A 22,340-nucleotide genomic window follows, 5' to 3' on the forward strand; every position below is an offset into this window, starting at 1 on the left:
GTCATAATTTTTTTAACCTTTTATTCATACCCATAATGTAACATCCCACATCGTCTAGGGGAGTGGATCCTGTAAGCCTTATATGTATATTCCCATCTTTACCTAGCACGAGGCCTTTTGAGAGCTCATTGGCTTCGAACTCCATCGAAACTCCGAAGTTAAGCGAGTTCGCGCAAGGTCACTCCCATGATAGGTGACCCACAGGGAAGTTCTCGTGTGAGTTCCCAGAAACAAAAACCTTAAAGGCGTGGTCGAAACCCAAAACGGATAATATCATGCTATGGTGGAGTCAGGCCTAGGATGTGGTGGGAGCCCGAGCCGGGATGTGACAATTTGGTATAGAGCCAATCTTTGGCCGGAAGTGTGCCGCCAAGGACATCGGGCCCCTAAGGGGGATGGATTGTAACATCCCACATCGCTTAGGGAAGTGGATCTTGTAAGCCTTATATGTATATTCCCATCTCTACCTAGCACGAGGCCTTTTGGGAATGGATTGTAACATCCCACATCGCCCAAGGGAGTGGATCATGTAAGCCTTTTATGTATATTCCCATCTCTACCTAGCACAAGGCCTTTTAGGAGCTCATTGGCTTTGGGCTCCATCGAAACTCTGAAGTTAAGCGAGTTTATGCGAGAGCACTCCCATGATGGGTGACCCACTGGGAAGTTCTTGGGTGAGTTCCCAGAAACAAAAACCGTGGGAGCGTGGTCGGAGCCCAAAGCGGACAAAGCAGACAATATCGTACTACGGTGGAGTCGGGCCCGGGATGTGGTGGGGCCTAGGCCAGGATGTAACACATAATTTATTTATAATGTACCCCTTTTTCTTTACAAATGTACCACTTTCTTATATGAAAAATGCATCTTTTTTTTTTTTTTTGTAAGCACCATTTTTATGTAAAATGTACCCATTTTTTAATGTAAAATCTATTTATTTTTTTACTCTAAAATGTACCATTGTTTTTTATATATATAAAATGTACCCATTGTTTTTTTATATAAAATGTACCCATTTTTTGTTATATAAAATGTGCCCCTTTTTTGTATTAAATGTATCGATTTGGTATGTAAAATGTACCAATTTTTTTTATGTAAAATGTAGCCAAATTTTAGTACATACATGTACTCATATTTTATAAAAATAAAATAAAATCCCATTTTTTTTATAATCTAGAATGCACCCATAGGCAATTATTATTATTATTTTATCAAAACCCATAATTAATCTTAGATAATTGAATTGGTAATGTAAATGAAAGCAAAAAAACAGTTGAGTATTTATTGGTATTATTTGCATCTCTTTTATTATTATGTCATTTATGTGGTAGAAGAGAGACTTCAATAAAAAACTTAAAATGTATAAGGTTTGAGTTTATAACAGTTAGAAACCAATGACCGCAACTTAACTATCAAAGACATAAATACGGGAGGATTTTGAGGCTGGAAAGTGCTTAGTTAATGTTTCATTGCGGCCGCAAAGACGTCTTCCAGGTGTCACAAGTGATGTCACCTACCCCCTCCTCCTCCTCCTCCACCACCACCACCGGTCCACCACCAGTCTCTTTCTAACGTGGTCACCACCGTGCTGACGCAACCATTATCATGCTGGCGTTTCGTCTGCCTATGTGTTGCTTCCAGGAAACCATGCACACGGTAGACGCCACTGTTCTCACGAATATGCAAATATGCTTAATTTATACAATTACCTTCCAGTTAAACCTAAAAGCTAAGCTATTTTTCATTTGCCAAACATCTTTTATTTTTCTTTTCACCAAAAAAAAAAAAAAAAACATCTTTTATTTTTCCTGCCCACAGCCACCACCCTCACGTGACATATACCCATATCTCCCAAATCAACGGTCACGATCATCCAGTAAAAGTCTTCCTTTGACCCTATTCCCACCTTTGATAAATATAGCTTACCCACCCTCTCATTCCTTCCCTCTAACCCTAAACTCAAATTTGTTTTTCCTCATTTCTCTCTCTCTCTCTCTCTCTCTCTCTCTCTCTCTCTCTCTCTCTCTCTCTCTCTCTCTCTCTCTCTCTCTCGACAATGAGTAGTAGTACCGGAACCGTGTCCAATAACCCTAATGATCAGTGGCACCAATTCTACACCCAAAACCTCAATTCTTCTACTCCTGCTTCAATGTTTTGCCAGGATCAAGTCTCTGATGCCACCGACGTCACCACGACCACTACAACTTCATCTTTACCGGGTCATGCCGGTTTAGGTCACCCGAGCTCCAGCACCAACAACAGCTTGAGCCCGGATCAAGGCCGAGTTTCGAAGCCGGCTCGGAAAAGGTCTAGAGCCTCAAGAAGAACTCCCACCACGCTACTCAACACGGACACTACCAACTTTCGTGCCATGGTGCAGCAATTCACTGGGGGTCCTACTACGGCGTCGTTTCCCACTGGTGCGTCGAATCTTAGCTTTGGCCTCGGCCCCACCAGGCCACAGAACTTTGTTGTGCCTCCCGGGGCGGCGGGCTACTATCCTCTACAGCCTCAGCAGCAACAACTCTTGCAACAACAACAGCAACAATACCAACAACGTCAGAGCCAGCAATACTTGTTTTCGCTGAACAACAACAACGACAACGTTAACAGTGGAGATCATGGGTTTCTTGAGAGATTGTCATCAAGAGTGGGGCCCACAAACATGGTGATGGGACAGTCGTCCGATCATGATCATCATGAGTTTCTGAGGGAGGTTGCTGCATCCCAAGTGCCTTCTTCTGCTAGGCCGCCCAGTTCTAATACTTCTGCCAATGAGAACAGGAGTTACATGTTTTGAGAAAATTGAGGTGACTTAAAGCAGAAAAGTTAGGTAGAGTGACTTATCTTAGGGACAAAATTCTTGACCAATGTATGTATCTATATATATATATATATATATATATATATATATATGAAAAACATAAATATATTTATCTTTTATCTTTTTCAGCGGACTCGATACCAAATGTCTTCTTTTCATATGCAATGTTGTTAATTGTTCAATTTTTAATATCTTTTTTAATTTTGTAATTTGATTAAGGATGCTCTAACTAGTTTTAGCTTGTTTCTTTTTCTTGCGTCAAGTTGCTGACATAAAATGCAAAGCGCCTGTGAGTGATTGGTTGTTTCAATTATGAGATTCAATATTTAGGGTCGAACGGTTTCTAGATAATTTAAGTACAAAACTAATAGCCACTTAGTACTACGGTCTAGTAGTATTCTTCTTCACTTGTAAGTGATAGGTTTTAGGTTAGATTCTTATCAAAGGCGAATTTGAACCACATTATTGCTAGAACATTGTGAGGCTTAGCCTAACCCCTTCTTTTTTAGTGTAGAAGATATCGTTTGTTCAAAAAAAAAAAAAAATACAAAACTAATACAATTAGCTATTAATTCAGTGATACTTTAGGGTTAATAGGTTATGAGTTTGAATTTTCATTGTCATTTTATTTATTAATTTCATTAGATTGAATACTATAGGTCGATAATTTAAAGAGACGGTCAAATAGCCCACAACTAATAAATGACACTGATAATGTCCCAATTTGTATCTTATCACCTATATACTAGCACATAATATGTTAGGGTTTAAAACGAAAGATCTATGTAGTTAGGAGTAGAATCATTCATTATAAATAGTATTTTATTTTGTCAATTAATTTTTCGACATGATATATTCTTGTTCAACATTACATACATATACACTATGTATATATCAATCATTCTTGTTGGACATACTATAATTGTTGAATTTTCCAAGTCAACAGGCCGAGGGCCCCACTCCAACAACACCGATAATATCTCCAATTTGGTAATTACCACCTGCCCAGTTCGTCAGGTGTGGAGTTTTATCATAAAAGACCTTAGTATTAGTTAGAGTAGGGTAATCCTATTTAAATTTCTTTTCTTCATTCCTTCTGGCCGATGTGGGATTCAACACGCCCCTGCACGTGAGACCCCATTTTTGTGGGTCACGTGTGAAGATCCACACATTGGCAACCACATGGAGCCAAGTCGGGACTCACCCATCACACGGGGTCAATGGGGATCCACCTATCACGTGGCACTCTTGCCCTACGTGGAGCCGTGTCGGGACTCACCCATTGCACGGGGCCAAAGGGGACCCCCTTCCCCCAATCACGTGGCAGTACGAGCCTATCCTCAGGCTCTGATATCATGTTGAATTTTCCAGGTCGACGGGTCAAGGGCCCCACTCCAACATCGATACTGTCCCTAACTTGGTAATTACCACATGCCCAATTCGTCAGGTGTGAGGTTTTATCATAAAAGGCATTAGTGTTAGTTAGAATGGTTTAATCCTATTTAAATTGATTTTCTCCTTTCCCTTTGGCTGATGTGGGAATGACATTGTTGTTTTTTATTTACAAATGATAGGATAATCTACAGTAAACTCCTATAAATTACGAGGAGAGGAATTCGAACACGAGACCTTAGGTGTAAAGATGAGTGTTCTTAACCAATTAAGTTACGTACAAACCACTTGCTACAATACCTTCTTGTTCAACACTACATGTATATTACTATATCATATGAATGCACCCCTCTCTTAATTATGACCTAAAGTAATAATGTATACTTTGATATTTTTATTTATATGAATAGTACTGGAAGATCACATTTTTTGTACCACATTAATATATCATATAATGTGGCAAGTGATGTGTACCACGCCATATCAATTATTGATTTTATCACACTAAACTTTTTAATTGACGCGGTATGTATGCGTCATTAGTTACGTTGCCAAGTAATTTCAATTAAGTAAGATGAGGATTTTGCAATTTAACCTAACACTAAAAACGGTAATCTAAAGAGATCTTTAGTGACAAAGAATATTCAACAGCTTTAATTTATATATATATATATATATGTATGTATGTATGTATGTATGTGTGTATAGTCCTTCAAAGCTCGCCTGACGCACTAGCTAGCTGGTAACTAATCTAAACCGCTAGCATTTTTAATTTGTTCAAAAAACAAAGGCGGCGATGGGAGCCGTCGGAGGATGAAATGCAATTATGCAAGAGTCCCATGACTTCCATGCATAGATACATAATAACATCCACATAGCCCAAAAGTTATGAACAAAATAATTATTCTTAATTTTCTTGTTTTCACGTTTCCAGAAATAAAATTAGTACTCGGAAAAAGAATTTGCACATGGTGATCTAGAAACAAAGAATGTGTTTAAGAATTTTAAAATGTCACTAAAAGCATGGGTGATCGAGAATTAAAGAATGTGTTTAAGAATGAGAATTGTTATTAGCACTCCAAAAATCTCATTCAAAACTCCAAATTTTCTATATTAGGAAAGAAAACTAAACTTGTGAGGAGTGTAGAATGAGATTTTTAGAGTGTCAATAACACTTCCCTTAAGAAAACATAATTACTAAAATAACGAAAAGTATATAGTACATGAAAAATACGTGGTATAACTTTGCTAAAAAAATTAAAGAGGAAATTGTAGCAATGGTTTCTCAACTTTAACTCAATTGAAGTAATGGTCCCTCAACTAAAAATTCATGATCATTGGTCCTTTCGCTCATCAAAACGTGAATCTATGGTCATTTTTGTTACTCCTCCGTTAGCACTTCTGTCAAAATAAGTCACGTGTCACACACGTGAGGTTGAATTAAGAGGCAAATATGGAAAACCAAATGAGAAAAATTGGAGAAGTAGTCCCTTAACCTTAACTCAATTGGAGCAATGGTCTCTCAATAACTGCACGTTTTTTTGAGTTGAGGGACCAATGGTTATGAATTTTTAGTTGAGGGACCATTGTTTCAATTGAGTTGAAGTTAAGGAACCATTGCTACAATTTTCTCAAAATTGAAATATTCGGCTCGACATTGTTTAAAATAATTATTTATTTATTTATTGAAAATATGTTAAAAATATAAATAAAAAAACATAAATTTATATGCGTTATAAAAAAATGTGTCAAAATAATGCGTAATAAACCTGAAAATACGTGTATAGTACTTTATATGTTTTTTAACAAAAAATAAAGTGTAGGAAAACTGAAGTATTTTTTAACACATACGTACATATGTGTATAATACCGTATTAAATGCGAATTTACTAACTATGTAAAAAACATGTGGTCATTTGTCTCAGTAGCTAGGCTTTCGTATTAATTTCGTTGCATTTAAGTTCGACCTCTCTCCATCCCTTTAATAGTTTAGACTAGCATATGAGCACATACAAAGTGTGTGAGAAAATTTTTTATTTTTGTTATTGAAATAGAAGGATAAAGGAAGAGAGTGATAGAGAATGTGGGAGTGGAAAGTTCTTTTTTATTTTTATTACTATTTTTTTAATTTTTAATTTTAATTTTTTTTAATTAAAGATATGTTAGGACTACATGTAGGTGAGGCTTTGAAAAAAAAACAACAAAATTTGGTTGTGTGAAATTACACTTATGCCCCATATTTCTTATTCATGTTATGTTTTAATTAGAGGGTTAAACTGGTAATTTCATAAGTTTTGGTTGACAATGAGTTTTTATTAATTAGTAGAGATTAGAACTATCTCTTCTAATAAAAGTATGTGTTAATTAAAAGAAGGCTTTTTAGCCAAAATGGTTCATGAGATTTGCATAACTCTTTATTTTAGTTCCTGAGATTTAAAATCAATAGAAGTGATTCATGAGTTTGTTCATCATCAATCATTTTGATCATTCCTTGCAAAATCTTCATTAAATAAGGATAAAATGACAAAAATACCCACAATTTTTGTCAAATCATTTTGGTACATTGCTTATTAAATTGAGAGTATTTTTGTCATTTGGTCCTTGTTTAACACATAATTTTTCAATGAATGATCAAAATGATGGATGAATGACAAACTCAAGGACCACTTCTATTGATTTCAAATCTCAAGGATCAAAGTGATGAGTTATACAAATTTCAGAAACCATTTTAGTTAAAAATCCTTAAAAGAAAGAAAAGAGCACTGTAATCTGCAAAAATCTTTTCTTCTTTCAAAAAGCGGGAACGGGAGTGGCGCGTCCGGCGCTTCTTGAGTTGAGAGCGATTGCTGTTTTTTGAGAGAGAAATGGAGAGGGAAGAGGGGGTGAATGCGAGCTCATCACGGGACCCAATTGGCGTAAAAGGCAAGAAATGTACACTTTTACGAAGTCAAATATATGCCCTAATCTTTGCTTATTTGAATTTTAGTGGGTGCCTTTTGATTCACCAAAGATTACATCAATCTTTGATTGGTTTATCTGAGTTTCATTCGCGCCGGGAGCATCATTAGCACAACCTCAACTTTCAAACTTGTTCTACTTGTTCTTGGGGCCATGTCAAACACGTGGATTTGTATAATATTGATTATCCACTCTGACTTCGTGGTATGTTATGAGAAACATTAAAGTTTGATCATATATATTGAGATCACCTTCAACGGTGGGGCTAAATTTTTTTTACCGGGTGAGGTAGCTTAAAGATTTAAGTCTTTACTAGCATATGGGCACACACAAAGTGTGCGAGAACATTTATTATTTTTGTTTTTGAAATAGAAGGAGAGAGGAAGAGAGTGATAGAGAATGTGGGAGTGGGATATTTTTATTTTTTTTATTTTTTAATTTTTAATTAGAGATATATTAGGATTACATGTATGTGAGACTTTGAAAAAAAAACTGCAAAATTTAGTTGTGTGAAATTACATTTCTGCCCCATATTTCTTATTCATGTTCTATTTTAATTATAAGGTTAAACTGGTAATTTCATATGGTTTTGGTTGTCAATGAGTGTTTTACTAATTAGTAGAGATAAACAAAGAAACTTGATACTGTATTTTTCACAATATCAACAAGCTTAAGAAAATTTTCACAAGGTGAGCCAAGAATTTTCGTTATTAAACAAATGCACATGTTAAAATTCAAACAAATCCAAAATTGTACATGTACAAGAAGTGATGAGATAAAGGATGTAAGAAAATAGATGGTTTGTAAACTGTATTATATAAGTTTATATAATTAATCGAGAGAATTCGAATCAGCGACTAAATATACAGTGAACTACATTCGAAAATCAATAAAAATTACATGTAATTTTTTATATAGCCAGGGAAGCCATTAACGTGGCTCCTCCAGTGATCACATCTTCAATAAGCATTATCTACATTAGGGGAAGAGGGTGGGATTAGTCTCATAATGGGCTAGCAATAATGTGAGTCAAATTCACCTTTGATAATAATCGAAACTAAGTTTTCTCACTTACAAATGAAGAGGAATACCACTAGACTGTAGTACTAAGTGGTTCCCTTCTTTTTTCTTCTTAAAAGACTAATATATATACCATTTTAACTAATCCTAGGACAATTTGATCAGTTGGAGTCTGACGCAGTTTAGGGTTGACTCCAACTAGAGACTTACTATTATGAACTCCGCAATGAGACTCGAAGGTCGAAATCCAAGTTGTTTTGTAACAAATTTAAAAGTTTACTTGGCGACCCGTGATCTATGATCGTATTGGGGCTAACTCGAGTTACTGCATGCCATAATGAAGCTTTATAAGAGTAGAATTTGCATTCCCGTAATGCAAATTGCGCATCTAGCATACACTGCATGGCAAGGTTTAAGATTAGGGCTTTTTTAGGTAGATGGGTTTAAGATTAGGTGAGCGCAGTTATTATATATATGTTTCTACTAGAGCATATATAAAAACCCCTATACTTAATAAACTTGGTACATCGGTCTATGTTCCTGACATATTAAAAAATCTCTTGAAGTTTAACTAGAGTTTTGAAAACATTTTTCCTTTTGCTTCACAATAATGTTGTTTTAATTAATTACGACGTGTGTTTGTGACCAAATAATAATATATGCCTTGCCACATTCTAAATTGTATCCAGACTAATTGTTTTTGTTTGGGGAAAAAGAAGTTTGGTACCTAAGGGTTGGAAATGTATTCCCCTAAGATACACAGGGACAGGGTGATTTGCAAGACATTCCATCAATACTTTCACTTCAAGTGCATCCAAGTGTCTAGTTATATAGCCATCCATTAAATTCAAATCCTCTCCATCTTCCCCCTCCATAATTCAATCAGAAAAAATGAGTCTCAAAACCACTTTCCTAACATATTTTTTTGCTATTTTTGCAATTTTATTGGCATCTCGAAATCTCATAAGTATTCCAAAATCGTCATCCCTCAAATACTTTGTCAACCTTAGTGATCTCACCACCTCATCCTCAGTGCCCAATATTATTTCTCTTCTCATCCCACAAAACATATTTGCTAGGCATCACAAAAAACATGAGGATGGGGGAAAAATAGGATCCATTTGTGATGATTTTCCACGTGGTTTTCCTCCTCCAGACACCAACACAACCTCCTACCTTTGTGTTGATCGAAATGGGTGTTGCAATTTCACATTGGTTCAAGCAGCTGTTGATGCAGTTCCAACTCCTAGCCCGAAGAGAACAATAATTTGGATTAATAAGGGCATTTACTAGTAAGTTAATTAGCTTTTCAATTCCTTGATTTCCAACTCTTTTTCAAATCTTTAATACTTAGTTTTGTCTTCTCATAATTGATATTAATGAGAAACACGCAAAAGAATCAAACTATAGAAAAAAATCCCTTCGCACAAACTTAGCGTTTGAGCGAGGGGCCAAACATACGTTGCCGCCTCATATTTTTTAAGTGTTTGACAAACCTATATATGATGAACTCTTTATTTTTATTTAGAGTTTGATCATTTATTTTTGTCCACAATGTAATTAGTGAGAAAGTCACGGTTCCAAAAACCAAACCAAATATAACATTTCAAGGACAAGGGTATGAAACGACCGCAATATCATGGAACGACACAGCCAATTCATCGCATGGCACATTTTACAGTGGCTCAGTTCAAGTTTTTGCTGACAACTTTGTTGCTAAGAACATAAGCTTCATGGTGAGCAACACAGCGTAAAAATTGCATCAATCCATTAATTTTATGATTTATTATTTGTTTAATACAGATATTAACATGTCCAAATGGAAATTATGAAATAAGAATGTGGCTCCAATTCCGAAGCCTGGAGATGTGGGAGCTCAAGCTGTAGCGATTAGAATATCAGGAGACCAAGCAGCATTCTTGGGTTGTGGGTTCTTTGGAGCTCAAGACACCCTTCACGATGATAGGGGCCGCCATTACTTCAAGGATTGCTATATCCAGGGCTCCATTGATTTCATCTTTGGCAATGGAAGGTCATTGTATGAGGTAATCCTTCTCATTTCTGATATGGAATTTTGTTTAATCCTGTGATTGTGTGAGAAAATGCTTTACGGAATTCCTCTTTACTTGCAAATCACAGTTTGACACATACAGAAATAATTCATTAAAATCACAAAACAGAAAGTTCTTTGCACGACGGCTATGATTTGTTTATACAAAAGAATAGCTCCTTCATGGCAAAGAGCCATGTACATTTTTTCATACATAACTTAAGTAAAATTTTTATGATGAACAGATATATAAAACTACTAAATTAACCAGTGTGCTTCCTGGACTGCTTGACACAGAATTGCCAGTTGATTTCGATGTCAAACCCAGTACCCCTAGGAACAAAGAGCATAAACGGCGCGGTAACAGCGCACGGCAGAGCTTCCAAGGATGACAACACTGGCTATGCATTTGTCAACTGCTTTATTGGAGGGACTGGAAGAGTCTGGCTGGGTCGAGCATGGAGGCCTTTCTCTCGAGTGGTTTTTGCCAGCACTACGATGACTGACATTATAGCTCCTGAAGGGTGGAATGACTTCAATGATCCAACAAGAGACCAGTACGTAAACATTACTACAAGAGTTTTGATAGCCATTTTAGATCAAAAACTCAAAATTGAAAATTTGTTTGGTAACGATTTTTCAAGTTTTTTTTTTTTTTGGACAAATGAGAGCGTTAATGGGTTAAATTATTAGTTGTGAGGGGGAAGGAGATGGGTGGAGATTGAACTTGTACTAGAGTGGATAAGTATGAACACTTTTTATCACTGTGGTAAAACGTCATCTGCACACCTAATGGTTTTCAAAGGACCCCTCAATTAATCAATATTCATTTTAAAAACTGATAATTTGATTAATCACAAAAATTAATCTAATTGAAGTATTAATCATTTGTATAAATGCATGCAGGACTATTTTCTATGGAGAATACAATTGCTCAGGTGCAGGAGCAAATATGAGCTTGCGTGCGCCTTATGTACAGAAGCTCAATGACACACAAGCTTCTCTTTTCCTTAATGCGTCTTTCATTGATGGGGGAGATTGGTTGCAGTCCAATATTAATTATTAATTAATTAATTAGACTCTCTTTTGAGTCTTTTTCTTATCTCATCCAAATGTAATATCGTGATTAATTGTTCATGCTCTCATCAATGTACATGACAAACATTCTATCAAATAGGAACATGATTCATTGATTTGCAATACTCAACAAATAAGGACACGCCATCATTAGGTCTCAAAATGCATCAATTGAATTTGACAAGCTAAAAGAGACGGAAACACCGTCTAGTACACCAATTTGTATAAATAAGTGGTTGAATTTGAAAAAAAAAATTCCAACCACTTTGTATAATGATACTTAATGTACCTTGGTTGCGTTCCTAGCTCAATTAAAATTACTCTACATATAGACTACTTCAATGTCATCATTCAAATAAGTTTGGTGCGATTCAAGGCCTCGGTTAGAAGGGTAGGATGAAATCGAATACAAACCTCCGATACGAAATAAATATTCTTAATTATTTAAGTTATAAATTCATTAAAAAGTATCATGTTCTTTTTATTTCATTTGCTTCTATGTTGTTATAATAATGGGGAAATGGATCATCTCTGGATCCATTTCTCTTAATCCATCAAATCAGGGAATCCGTGTTATTGAAATTTGATCCAACGACTATAAATAAAGGCTCACTTTAAAAGTTATAATAACTTTTGCCCTTGGATCAATTTTTAATGACACGAATTCTCTGATTTAGTGGATTAGGAGGAAGAGATCCGAAAAAAGATCCCTTTCCTAATAACGGGGTATTGTGTCAGTATTTTAACATACAATATTAGGTCATGGTGTAGACATCACTTGATCGGGGGTAGGTGGCCTTCTCAAATTCTTAAGATAAAATAGTTTTACTAGTCTTTGTACAAAATTTACGAATTTCTTTTTAAATTCTTAAATGTTCCGTCACTTCCATTGTTTTCTCTTTCACGCTCACGTCTAAATTCTGTGTGTTTTATATCCTTTGTTAGTATAGAGAAGTGATAAGAGACTCAAACGTGGAGCTCTTCAAAAACTTTCTACCACTTTCATAATTCAATTTTTGTGTCAATTTTATAAAATATTATGTAAAAACATAAGATGACAAATAGTTCATAGAAAATCTCACTTTTGAAAAAATCTCTTGATCATTTCTCGTTGTATAAATGAGTGTTTCATTATTCATAAAAACAATATGAATAGACAAAATTAGCGCTTTCATAAAGATTAGCCTAATTTGTGACACAAAAATCTTGAACTTTAACAAGTACCCATTATTTCTTCAGTTTCTAACTCCGTCTCAAGAATTTCCAACTCTGTCTCTAGATTACCTTCACAACGCAACTAACCTTTTTCTCGAAAATTCTAAAATTAGCATATCCCACTCAAATTCCCCGACCGTACGTAATGCCTCGATCGCGTAATAAATAAATAGGCATCCATTTTTGAAAGATGCTATAGAATTTAACTTTACACCAAGATCATGGATCCTATGCCTCACTTCAATGTGGAATACAAAGCAAATTTACCTTTATGTCCTTTGCCGCTACGAAAAAAACAGAAGAAAAAGAAAGTAAAAACAAATCGGAAGGGCACGCGGAATTACCGCGTATTTTCTGAGGTTATACTGTTTTACCAGGGGACGCACAGCAAATATAGAGAGCGAGTGAAAGGTGAGGAGAGAGAGGGAAGGAGCAGAGGTCGTGGTGGTAGTGGCGGAGGTGGCAAATTGGTAAGTTAAAAGCCCAAACTCCATTTTCTTAGTGGATTCGGATGGCAGAGGTCGAGCCCAATCATACTAACGGCACCAGCAACGGCAGTACCAATTCGAATTCCAACCCCGCCGATCAGCCGGACCGCCTTGTTCGTGTCTACGCCGATGGGATCTACGATCTCTTCCACTTCGGCCACGCTCGCTCGCTCGAGCAGGCCAAGAAATCGTCAGTCTTTCTCTCTTTCTCGAATTCGAACTCATCATTTACATTTGTCGTTTGTTGCTTTGATTCTGTGTTTTTCTTCGCTTTTGAAATCTGGGTTGCTCTTATTTCCGACCATTACTTCGTTTTTTTCATGAATTTCGTAGCTTTTGTGTTATTTGTTGTCTGGGTATCTTTTATTTTGTTTATGCTGTGAAATTTGCTTTGTTCTTCATTGATTTCTGCTCTGTATATTGATCAAATATCTGATGATTAATCTTGTTTTGTATGTATACATGCTTTTTCATTTTGGTTAATTTTATTTGTTTCATATAAGACATAAGCTCGTATGGAATATAAATCTTCAAGTATTTGGATAATTACAAAGATGGTTCCTTGGTTAAAGCTTGTAAGCTATCTTTCTAGACACTATATCAGGACTAGAAACCGGGACATACGGTGTCGGGAGTAGCTTTTTATCTGGTTGTTTTTCTGGTACTCTTTCTCCAATTTTATGTCTTTGTTGCTGTTAACTTGTGACATTGATTTGTGCCATGCTTATACACATTTTCTTATGAGTTCGAATTGCAATTTCAGGTTCCCTAACACCTATCTGCTCGTCGGTTGTTGTAATGATGAAACCACTCACAAGTTCAAAGGCAAAACTGTCATGACAGAGTCTGAACGTTATGAATCTCTTCGCCATTGCAAGTATGGATGCCCTCTCTCACTTCTTCTCCCTCTCCACATTGTAATTTTTCCATATAATATTGGTTTTCCAGATATGTAGAGTTGTACTTAAAGCCATGATTTGTACACTCCATATGCATGTGTGTAATGTGTATTAATGACACAATGACATAATTTATGAGCTATGTGATCAAGAACATGAAATATGTGTTTTGTTTGCAGGTGGGTAGATGAAGTCATTCCTGATGCACCTTGGGTGATCAATCAAGAATTTCTTGACAAGCATGAGATTGACTTTGTAGCCCATGACTCTCTACCGTAAGGACACTTTATCCAAGTTCTCACCTTTGAGCTCCAGTGTTATGCTGTTTTGGTGACTTTTACTTTTGGAACAATAATAGTATTTGTATCGATAATAATAATTCTTCAGATTTGCTTGTATGTTTTTTCTTTTCTATTTCTCTAGTATGTTTCTCTTAGCATTCCATTGTTTTAAAATACATGGTATATCTTAGATCTTAATAGATTTAAAAAGTAAGTGCAGATTTGTTACAAGTGACATTTATTATGAATTCTTTTGTACTTTGCATTTCTTGTACAGTTATGCTGATGCAAGTGGAGCTGGGAAAGATGTGTACGAATTTGTAAGCTCGAGACAAAGTACTTTTCTTTTGTTTTTATTTTTCTTCTTTCTTTAACCTATAATCCGTTGAGTGGTTCCTTTCTTATAGGTCAAAGCCGTGGGAAGGTTTAAGGAAACAAAGAGAACTGATGGAATTTCAACATCGGACATTATAATGAGAATTGTAAAAGATTATAACCAGTATGTGTTGCGTAACTTGGATCGTGGATATACAAGAAAAGAGCTTGGTGTTAGTTTCGTGAAGGCAAGATTCTTCTTGGTTTTTTAGTTTCTATTTTCTTACTATGTAATATGGTTTTGTGGGTTCTTGATTCTTGTTCCAAATTGACCTATCTTTTGAGACGGCAAGTTTTCCATGTGAAAAAACTTATCTTTCTGATTTTGTTTGATATAAACAGGAAAAGCGATTAAGGGTGAACTTGGGATTGAAGAAGTTACAAGAGAAAGTGAAGGAACATCAAGAAAAAGTTGGAGAGAAGGTATGTCTTTCTCATTTTACAATATATTGTTGTGCTGTAATTGCAGGATGTAATGAGAGAGTGAGCATGGACTTAATTGGGCTTCTTATCATAATTTACTGATTGCCAAGATTAAGAAAGAAGAGGGATGATTTAGGCATGAATTCATTTGTATAGTATATTTTGGTAACCACAGCCATAATAATGAATTTCATTGCTGGTTTCGTTGTATCATGTTGACTTTGGATTACGGCCAATGTCCATGGAGGTTTTGAGGGTTCAAACTGGCATTATACAGAGGAAATCTTGGGACTTCATTGCCCTATTGTTTGATTTGATTTTTAGTTCTTAACACTGCCTTTAAAATTGCATTTTCTTTAAAGAGCTGGAAACTCCTGTTCTTTTACCAAAGTCCATGTCTAGTTCCCAAACTCTTCTTGGTAGTGTCATGAAGTCACTGCAGTATGTGTTCTTCAATCTCCTTTCGAGGAAGTAGATGAATATGACGGTCGTAGCTTCCAGTTCCATATTATTTGTGTAAGCCGAATAAAAAAACAATGTCAAAGTGTTTTGAACTTTTACTTAACGAATAAAGCAAGATTGTCAAATTGACTTAAAGACAGTTTATTAATTAGGTAGTAGGATTGCCGAAGGAACAAAACTGTTAGCTACTGGCTACTGTAAACATTTTTGGGTGCCTGATTTGAAGTATACTTAAATAAGTCTTATGACATTCAGTCTTCATGTACAAACCCACACACACGTACATTTACATGAACGAAAGGTCTTATCTTGAAGTAATAGATTCCTTTCTACCGATCTGAGAGAAATTACTTTTGTTCTTGCATTAAGCCATCACCATACGTATACTGATTACTATATTGTAAATTTACCTTCTCACCATCCAATAATTGTTTATGTTTCTTACTGGTGGATTTCTGACTCTGTATGCTAGTTTCAAACTGTTGCTATGCATCGTAATGAATGGGTTGAAAATGCTGATCGCTGGGTTGCTGGATTTCTTGAGATGTTTGAAGAAGGTTGCCATAAAATGGTAAGGACAATGTATGCATTACCAATTACATATAGACTGATATTTCTACAAGTAAAAACTGCCTCAATCATTTTGGTGTGGGATTGTTTCAGGGGACAGCCATCAGAGATCGAATTCAAGAGAGCTTACGAGGGCAGCAGTCGGGAGAAAAATATCTGCTGGAAAATGGTAAGGTGGACAGTGATGATGGACAAGAATATTACGATGAGGATGATGACGAAGAATACTACGACGATGAAGAATACTATTATGCCGATGAAGAATACTATTATGCCGATGAAGAATATTATCAAGAGGTATACGGGAAAGATGGGAACAATGAGAACGAAAAGGAGAAAAAGGAGGATGTGAAAGAAACGAATGTGAAAGTAAAGTAGTAGGTTGGTATGGAGTTCTGTACAATGGTATAAGGTTGCGTTTGATGATGATATATGAATACGCTGCGGTTGAGAAGGGGAACTCGGTCGAAACGTTTGTTTAGTGTAATTCCGGGTTTTTTTGTTCATCGCCAGTGTGCTTAGAACTTCATTACATGGGACATGGTTATACATGATGGTGCTATTTGCCTTTGCGTTTCTGCTTCCATCTTGGCCAACTTGAACTTTGTGTTGAAAAGGTTTATGCCTATGCATAGTCCTAAGGATTTGTTTGGTGTTTAGGATTGAATTGGATTGGAAAACTAGATTTTAGTGCATGTTGATTGAAAAAATGGATATCAACCTCTACACTTGTCCTACACTTGTTCACGTCAAAGATAGAAAATGAATTAATTGTGAAAGAACTTGTCCTAGTCAATCCTATAAAACGGTACAAAAGAGGTTGAGGGTGTATTTTTGCGCACCATCATAAATTACGGTGTATGCTCATCATACACCTAATCAATTGATATGTGTCATTTCACTTAATTTTGGTTTATTTTATTTTATTATTATTTTTTTAATTTGAAAAGTAACAGTGTTACATATCCAACAACATATGCTCCTGGTTTTTAAAAACACAATTTTTTGCTTACAATGCTGGAGAAAATGATACGTTAAGTTTATGTTTGTTTTTGTAAAAATTCATAAAATTGACATAAAAAAAAAAAAAAAAAACTCGAGTAGGTCACAACTTATGTGAAAAATATGAATGAAGAATTTTCACATAATTTTTTGTGTGCGCAGTTACAAAAGTGTTTAAAATCATCTCTTTGAAAGTGCTTTGTGCTCCACACGTGAGAGTTATGTATAATTTTAAGTTGAAATATTTAAACATCAGTAAAGAGTTAGGGATGAAGATTTTAACAGTTAAATTCATTCTACGAGAGAAGGTTTTATAACATTTTTTTTTTCTTCAGAATTTCGCATAAGAGAAAATTGGAGTAATGGTCTTTTATTTTGGTCATTTGAGCTTTTGGTTTATGAATTCAAAATAAGTAGATATTAGTTCCCGAACTTGTTATAATGTAGAGTAATGATTTTTTTGGTTAGCTTGTTTCCACATTATAATAAGTTTAGGACCCAATACTCAAATTTTTAGGTTAGAGACCAAAGCTCTAATTGGGCCAAAGTTTATAAATCACTGCTCCAATAAGCTCTTTCGCATAACCAATGAAAAACCATGATTAATAGTTTTGTAAAAGATGGGATTGTTTCAGGGGAACTCAGTCGAAACGTATGTTCAGTGTAATTTCGGGGTTTTTTTTTGTTCATCGCCAGTGTGCTTGGAACTCCATTACATGAGACATAGTTATACATGATAGTGCTATTTGCCTTTGCATTTCTGCTTCCATGTTGGCCAACTTGAACTCTGTGTTCAAAAGGTTTATGCCCATGCATGGTCCTAAGGATTTGTTTGGTGTTTAGGATTGAATTGGACTGGATAACTAGATTTTAATGCATGTTGATTGAAAAAATGGATATCAACCTCTACGCTTCTCCAAGTTAGTGTTTGGCTTCTCTTCTACACTTGTCCACATCAGAGATAGAAGATGAATTAATCGTGGAAGAGCCTGTCCCAGACAATCTTATAAAGCGGTACAAAAGGGTTTGAGCGTGCATTTTTGCTCACCATCATAAATTATGGTGTATGCTCACCATGCACCTAATCAATTGACATGCGTCATTTCACTTAACTTTGGTTAATATATATATATATATATATATATACATTTTTTTTTGTTTTAATTTGAAAAGTAACACAATGTTACATATCTAACATATGCTCCCGGTTTTTTAAAAACAAATTTTTTGCTTACAGTGCTGGAGAAAATGATTAAGTTTATGTTTGTGTTCGTAAAAATTCATAAAATCGACAGAAAAAAAAAGAAAGAAAAAGGCGAGTAGCTCATGACTTATGTGAAAATTTTGAATGTAGAATTTTGACATAATTGTCACATCCCGACCCGGGGCAGATCACTTCCCGGGCCCGCTCCACCACCGTAGCACGATATTGTCCGTTTTGGGCTTACCATTCCCTCACGGTTTTGTTTTTGGGAACTCACGAGCAACTTCCCAGTGGGTCACCCATCATGGGATTGCTCTAGCCCCTTTCTAGCTTAACTTCGAAGTTCCTACGGAACCCGAAGCCAGTGAGCTCCCAAAGACCTCGTGCTAGGTAGGGATGGGAATATATATTTAAGGATCACTCCCCTGGGCAGTGTGGGATGTCACATAATTTTTTGTGTGCATAGTTAAGAAAGTATTTAAAATCATCTCTTTGAAAGTGCTTTGTGCTCCACACGTGAGAGTTTTGTATAATTTTAAGCTGAAATATTTAAACATCAGTAAATAGTTAAGGATGAAGATGTTAACAATTAAATTCATTTGACGAGAGAAGGATTTGTAACCTTTTTTTTCTTCAAAATTTCGCATAAGAGAAAATTGGAATAATGGTCTTTTATTTTGGCCATTTGAGTTTTGGTTTATGAATTCAAAATCAATGGGTACTGGTTCCCAAACTTGTTATAAGGTAGAGTAATGATTTTTTTGGTTAGTTCGTTTCCACATTACAACAAGTTTAGGGCCCAATACTAATTTTAGGTCAGGGACCAAAGTTCTTTAAAAAAAAAAAAAAAAAAAAAAACGTTAGAAGTCATTTGAAAAATGGTCTTAATATTAACGATAAACTCTAAAACATCCAATATATATGATAACAAAGTCTACAATTTACTCTTACAATATGCTATATTACAAAGTAAGAAGGTAATTCTTTGACTATGGGTCTTTGGTCTTGGTTGTTGGAGCTTTTCCGTCGTCCCTCCCTAATAATTTAGTCAGTGGTACAAGTTTCTTGTTCTATTCGAAAACTTTGGATTATAGTGGCTTGTACTTTTATATGGGGCATTTGGTTTCTTCGCAATCAAATTCGGTTTGAGGGCAAGTTTGCTTCTTTGGATTATGCGAAGTGTTGGCTAGCAGTTAGGTTTTGTGACTTGACTCTTGTTTGTTTTTCAAGTGATAGCTTCTGCTTTTCATCGTTGCCTGTTTTCTCACTATTGAGTATCTAGTTGCTTTCTATTGTGGCTCCATCCATTATTCAAGTCTACATCCCTTATTCCAGTCATCTAGAGGTTGCCAATGGCTGGGTGACTCAAGATTAATATCGATGGGTCTTGTGCCAATGAACGTGCTGGAATTGAGGGAATTTTTTGCTCATCGAAAAGTGGGGCACTTGGTGATTTCACATCTAACACAAAATTTGTAACTTTAGTTGTTGTAGAAATTCTTACTTTCGTTGAGGCTGTGCGTATAGCTTGGCTAAGAGATTGTAAATATTTATTGATTGAAACATACTCCATGTTGGTTATTCACTATCCTTTTAAGGCTCATAATGCGGTCTCATGGTTTCTTATAATGGATTGAAAGAATTGTCTCTGGCAGCTTCAACAAATGCTTTATAGGGAAGGAAATCAGGTTGTAGATGTTTTTAGCTTTATATGTGACATATAGTTATGCTTATTACTAGTGCTTTACGGTTCCAAATTTTATAGCCTTTGGTCATGCTCGTGACATTTCATTTTGTCCTTATTATCGTTTTTGTTGATGGTTTTTGTCTTAGTGGGTCCTGGCATAGTTTGTTAGGAGTACTGGATCAATGGATGAGAGATTGCCTCTTGTTAGTAGATTATATAGGCAATTACAAAGATAACTTATCTTGTAAGCTGTTATTGTTGTTAAGATTTACACTTGTATAAAAAACTAAGTTTGTAAGAAAGAAGTCAGTTAGTGTGAATGAAATATTCCTTTTTCCTCTCTAAGAAATCTCAAGAATTCTCTCTTTGATCATGTTTCTCTCAGAGTTTATAGATTGATATAGGTTAGTTTACAGAGTCCTCCCACTTGTATCATTTTCATTCACCTTCTTTTATTATCAGTAAATTTAGTGAAAGAGGGACGGGCGTGGAATTTCTAAGTGTAATAGTCCTCACTTAAAAAACCAAGGGTTGGTACCTCACCTAATCTTTGTCCATTTAAAAAACAATATAATCAATATAAAATTCTCGCCTTAAACAACCGTTGACTGAATACTAACAGTAACAGGTGCCAAAACGTAATCAGCAATAAATTTATCAGGAGCTTGTTTGATTCCACTGGTCCCAATCAGGTTGACTTCATTGGCAGGAAGTTGTCAGTCAATTAAGTCGCAAAATACTTCCAATAGAAACTCACATGCATAGCTGCTAGATTTGGTCCTTTCCTTCGAAAAGGGATACGGTCCATTAAGTTCAGAAATTTGGATCATTGAAATTTGATCAACGGTTAAAATTATTATAACTTTTAAAGTGAGTTCCTATTTGTAGTAGTTGGATCAAATTTCAATAGTCTAGATCCCCGAACTTAATGGGTTAGGAGGAAGAGATCCAGAGATGATCCCTTTCCCTTTCCTTCGGCCTTCATCTCAAATGGATATACATGAACAGTTTTGTTCCGGTAGATCAATATGGTTAAAAAAAATTATAGTCATTCACAGTTTAATTTTAATTAGACAGTATGCTTATTTAACTTTTTTGTTGTATTCTTTCACCGTTAAAATTAAAATCAAACAGTTTTGTACCTCACGTATTTTTATGCAAGTGGTGGAAAATTTTAATTATTAAGTTATTAATCTTTTAACACACATAACCCATCATTTATATAAGGACACGTGATGTATCACATCGTATGATGATCATACTGAAAAATATCTAGTTCATGTGACGTGATGTGAGGGGTTTGGTTTGGTTGGTAACATGGAACTTGATTAATTAGATTTTTTTTTGGTCAATTAGATTAAACCATATCTTACGAGTGTTCTTTCTCCAGTAATGCTCTGCATATATAGTTGCCAGGACATTAACGGTCTCTATACATGACGTTTCAATCTTAATTAGTTTGTGCTTATCATATAACTTAGCAGGTACACTAGTGTAATTACACTAATAGATCCTGCATTCCACTTTGTTTAACTATGTGTCCAACCAATATAAAAATGGAGAATGCCAAAGTCATCCACGGTAGATTGAGTTCTGACCTTTGATGATATGCGAGTTTTAAATATATGCATTTTTACAATTCGTATATGCGAATAGAGAATTCTACTCACACGTATGAGTTGTTTGGTTAAAAATTGACCAACGAAAATTACATATCTTAATTATGATTATTAGTGTGAATAACTTGTAGCTCACTGGGTTAAAATATTTGTTCTTGCACTTCAAGTCCCCTCTTCGCATTTCTTGCCCCGTAATTTAATATAAATTATTCTAGTATTGCTTATTAAAAAAAAAATTATGATCATTGGCGAGTATGGTTCATAGGGGTATTAAGACCAAACTCAATCCTGGACTAAGTAGCTATTTTTTAGATTTTATTTCTCTTCCCAAACCCAACTCATGCTAAATATGCGAGCTAGAAGCTAAAAATCAAACAAAAGCCAAATCCCCCTAGGATTTAGTCCAGAAAATGGTGTGGGCACCACCAGCGGGATCCCACCCACATGGGCATGTCTCTCAGTATTTATTGAATCCAATGGCTAAGATTGAATATAATCAAATCTAACGGTTAAAAAAAAGATCCAACGGCCCAAATTTAAATCCAATGACTAAAATAATTAAAAAAATTATTTAACTCAAAATTCACCCAAATTTAGTGATTTTTTTTTAATATTTATCGGAATTTAAATATTTTTGAGGTTAAAATGTTCATAAAATTAAATTATGATAGTGTATATAATTTTTTTTTTAAAAAAAATTACTTCAAAAGAAAAAATTAGCCTAAATTTATTCTTTAATAATCTCAGGCTAAAAAATTTAGACTAGAAGGATTGGAGCAGAAAAACTGTTTCTGGGC

The 22,340-nt window shown here is 35.2% G+C and overlaps 3 protein-coding genes across 3 annotated transcripts; all 3 read left to right on the forward strand.

Moving 5' to 3' along the window:
* The first annotated feature begins 2,003 nt into the window (after nucleotides 1–2,003).
* On the forward strand, nucleotides 2,004–2,945 carry LOC103941123 (VQ motif-containing protein 22). The gene has a single exon (XM_009351313.3). The coding sequence runs from the start codon at nucleotides 2,054–2,056 to the stop codon at nucleotides 2,795–2,797; it is 744 nt and encodes a 247-aa protein (XP_009349588.2). The 5' UTR covers nucleotides 2,004–2,053; the 3' UTR covers nucleotides 2,798–2,945.
* A 6,103-nt stretch (nucleotides 2,946–9,048) lies between these two features.
* Nucleotides 9,049–11,535, forward strand: LOC103941111 (probable pectinesterase 8). The gene is made up of 5 exons (XM_009351293.3): nucleotides 9,049–9,483; nucleotides 9,756–9,927; nucleotides 10,030–10,236; nucleotides 10,539–10,798; nucleotides 11,148–11,535. Exons 1-5 carry the CDS (start codon nucleotides 9,083–9,085, stop codon nucleotides 11,305–11,307), a joined length of 1,200 nt encoding a protein of 399 aa, XP_009349568.1. The 5' UTR covers nucleotides 9,049–9,082; the 3' UTR covers nucleotides 11,308–11,535.
* Nucleotides 11,536–13,011: 1,476 nt separating this feature from the next.
* Nucleotides 13,012–16,609, forward strand: LOC103941110 (choline-phosphate cytidylyltransferase 2). Its single transcript, XM_009351292.2, has 8 exons — nucleotides 13,012–13,211; nucleotides 13,785–13,898; nucleotides 14,100–14,195; nucleotides 14,479–14,521; nucleotides 14,609–14,764; nucleotides 14,919–14,999; nucleotides 15,934–16,032; nucleotides 16,125–16,609. Exons 1-8 carry the CDS (start codon nucleotides 13,045–13,047, stop codon nucleotides 16,407–16,409), a joined length of 1,041 nt encoding a protein of 346 aa, XP_009349567.1. The 5' UTR covers nucleotides 13,012–13,044; the 3' UTR covers nucleotides 16,410–16,609.
* Nucleotides 16,610–22,340: the final 5,731 nt, after the last annotated feature.

The sequence above is a fragment of a genome, unplaced genomic scaffold (assembly GCF_019419815.1).
Source record: "Pyrus x bretschneideri cultivar Hongxiangsu unplaced genomic scaffold, Pyrus_bretschneideri_v1 Contig12, whole genome shotgun sequence".
Lineage (NCBI taxonomy): Eukaryota > Viridiplantae > Streptophyta > Magnoliopsida > Rosales > Rosaceae > Pyrus > Pyrus x bretschneideri.

Excerpts from the sequence above, each read along its gene's own strand:
- LOC103941123 (XM_009351313.3), top strand. The coding sequence starts at position 2,054 with ATGAGTAGTAGTACCGGAACCGTGTCCAATAACCCTAATGATCAGTGG.
- LOC103941111 (XM_009351293.3), top strand. The coding sequence starts at position 9,083 with ATGAGTCTCAAAACCACTTTCCTAACATATTTTTTTGCTATTTTTGCA. Across the intron at positions 10,237-10,538 it reads ATGGAAGGTCATTGTATGAG|AATTGCCAGTTGATTTCGAT; the intron begins GTAATCCTTCTC and ends TGCTTGACACAG. Across the intron at positions 10,799-11,147 it reads AATGATCCAACAAGAGACCA|GACTATTTTCTATGGAGAAT; the intron begins GTACGTAAACAT and ends AAATGCATGCAG.
- LOC103941110 (XM_009351292.2), top strand. The coding sequence starts at position 13,045 with ATGGCAGAGGTCGAGCCCAATCATACTAACGGCACCAGCAACGGCAGT. Across the intron at positions 15,000-15,933 it reads AAGAAAAAGTTGGAGAGAAG|TTTCAAACTGTTGCTATGCA; the intron begins GTATGTCTTTCT and ends TCTGTATGCTAG. Across the intron at positions 16,033-16,124 it reads AAGAAGGTTGCCATAAAATG|GGGACAGCCATCAGAGATCG; the intron begins GTAAGGACAATG and ends GGATTGTTTCAG.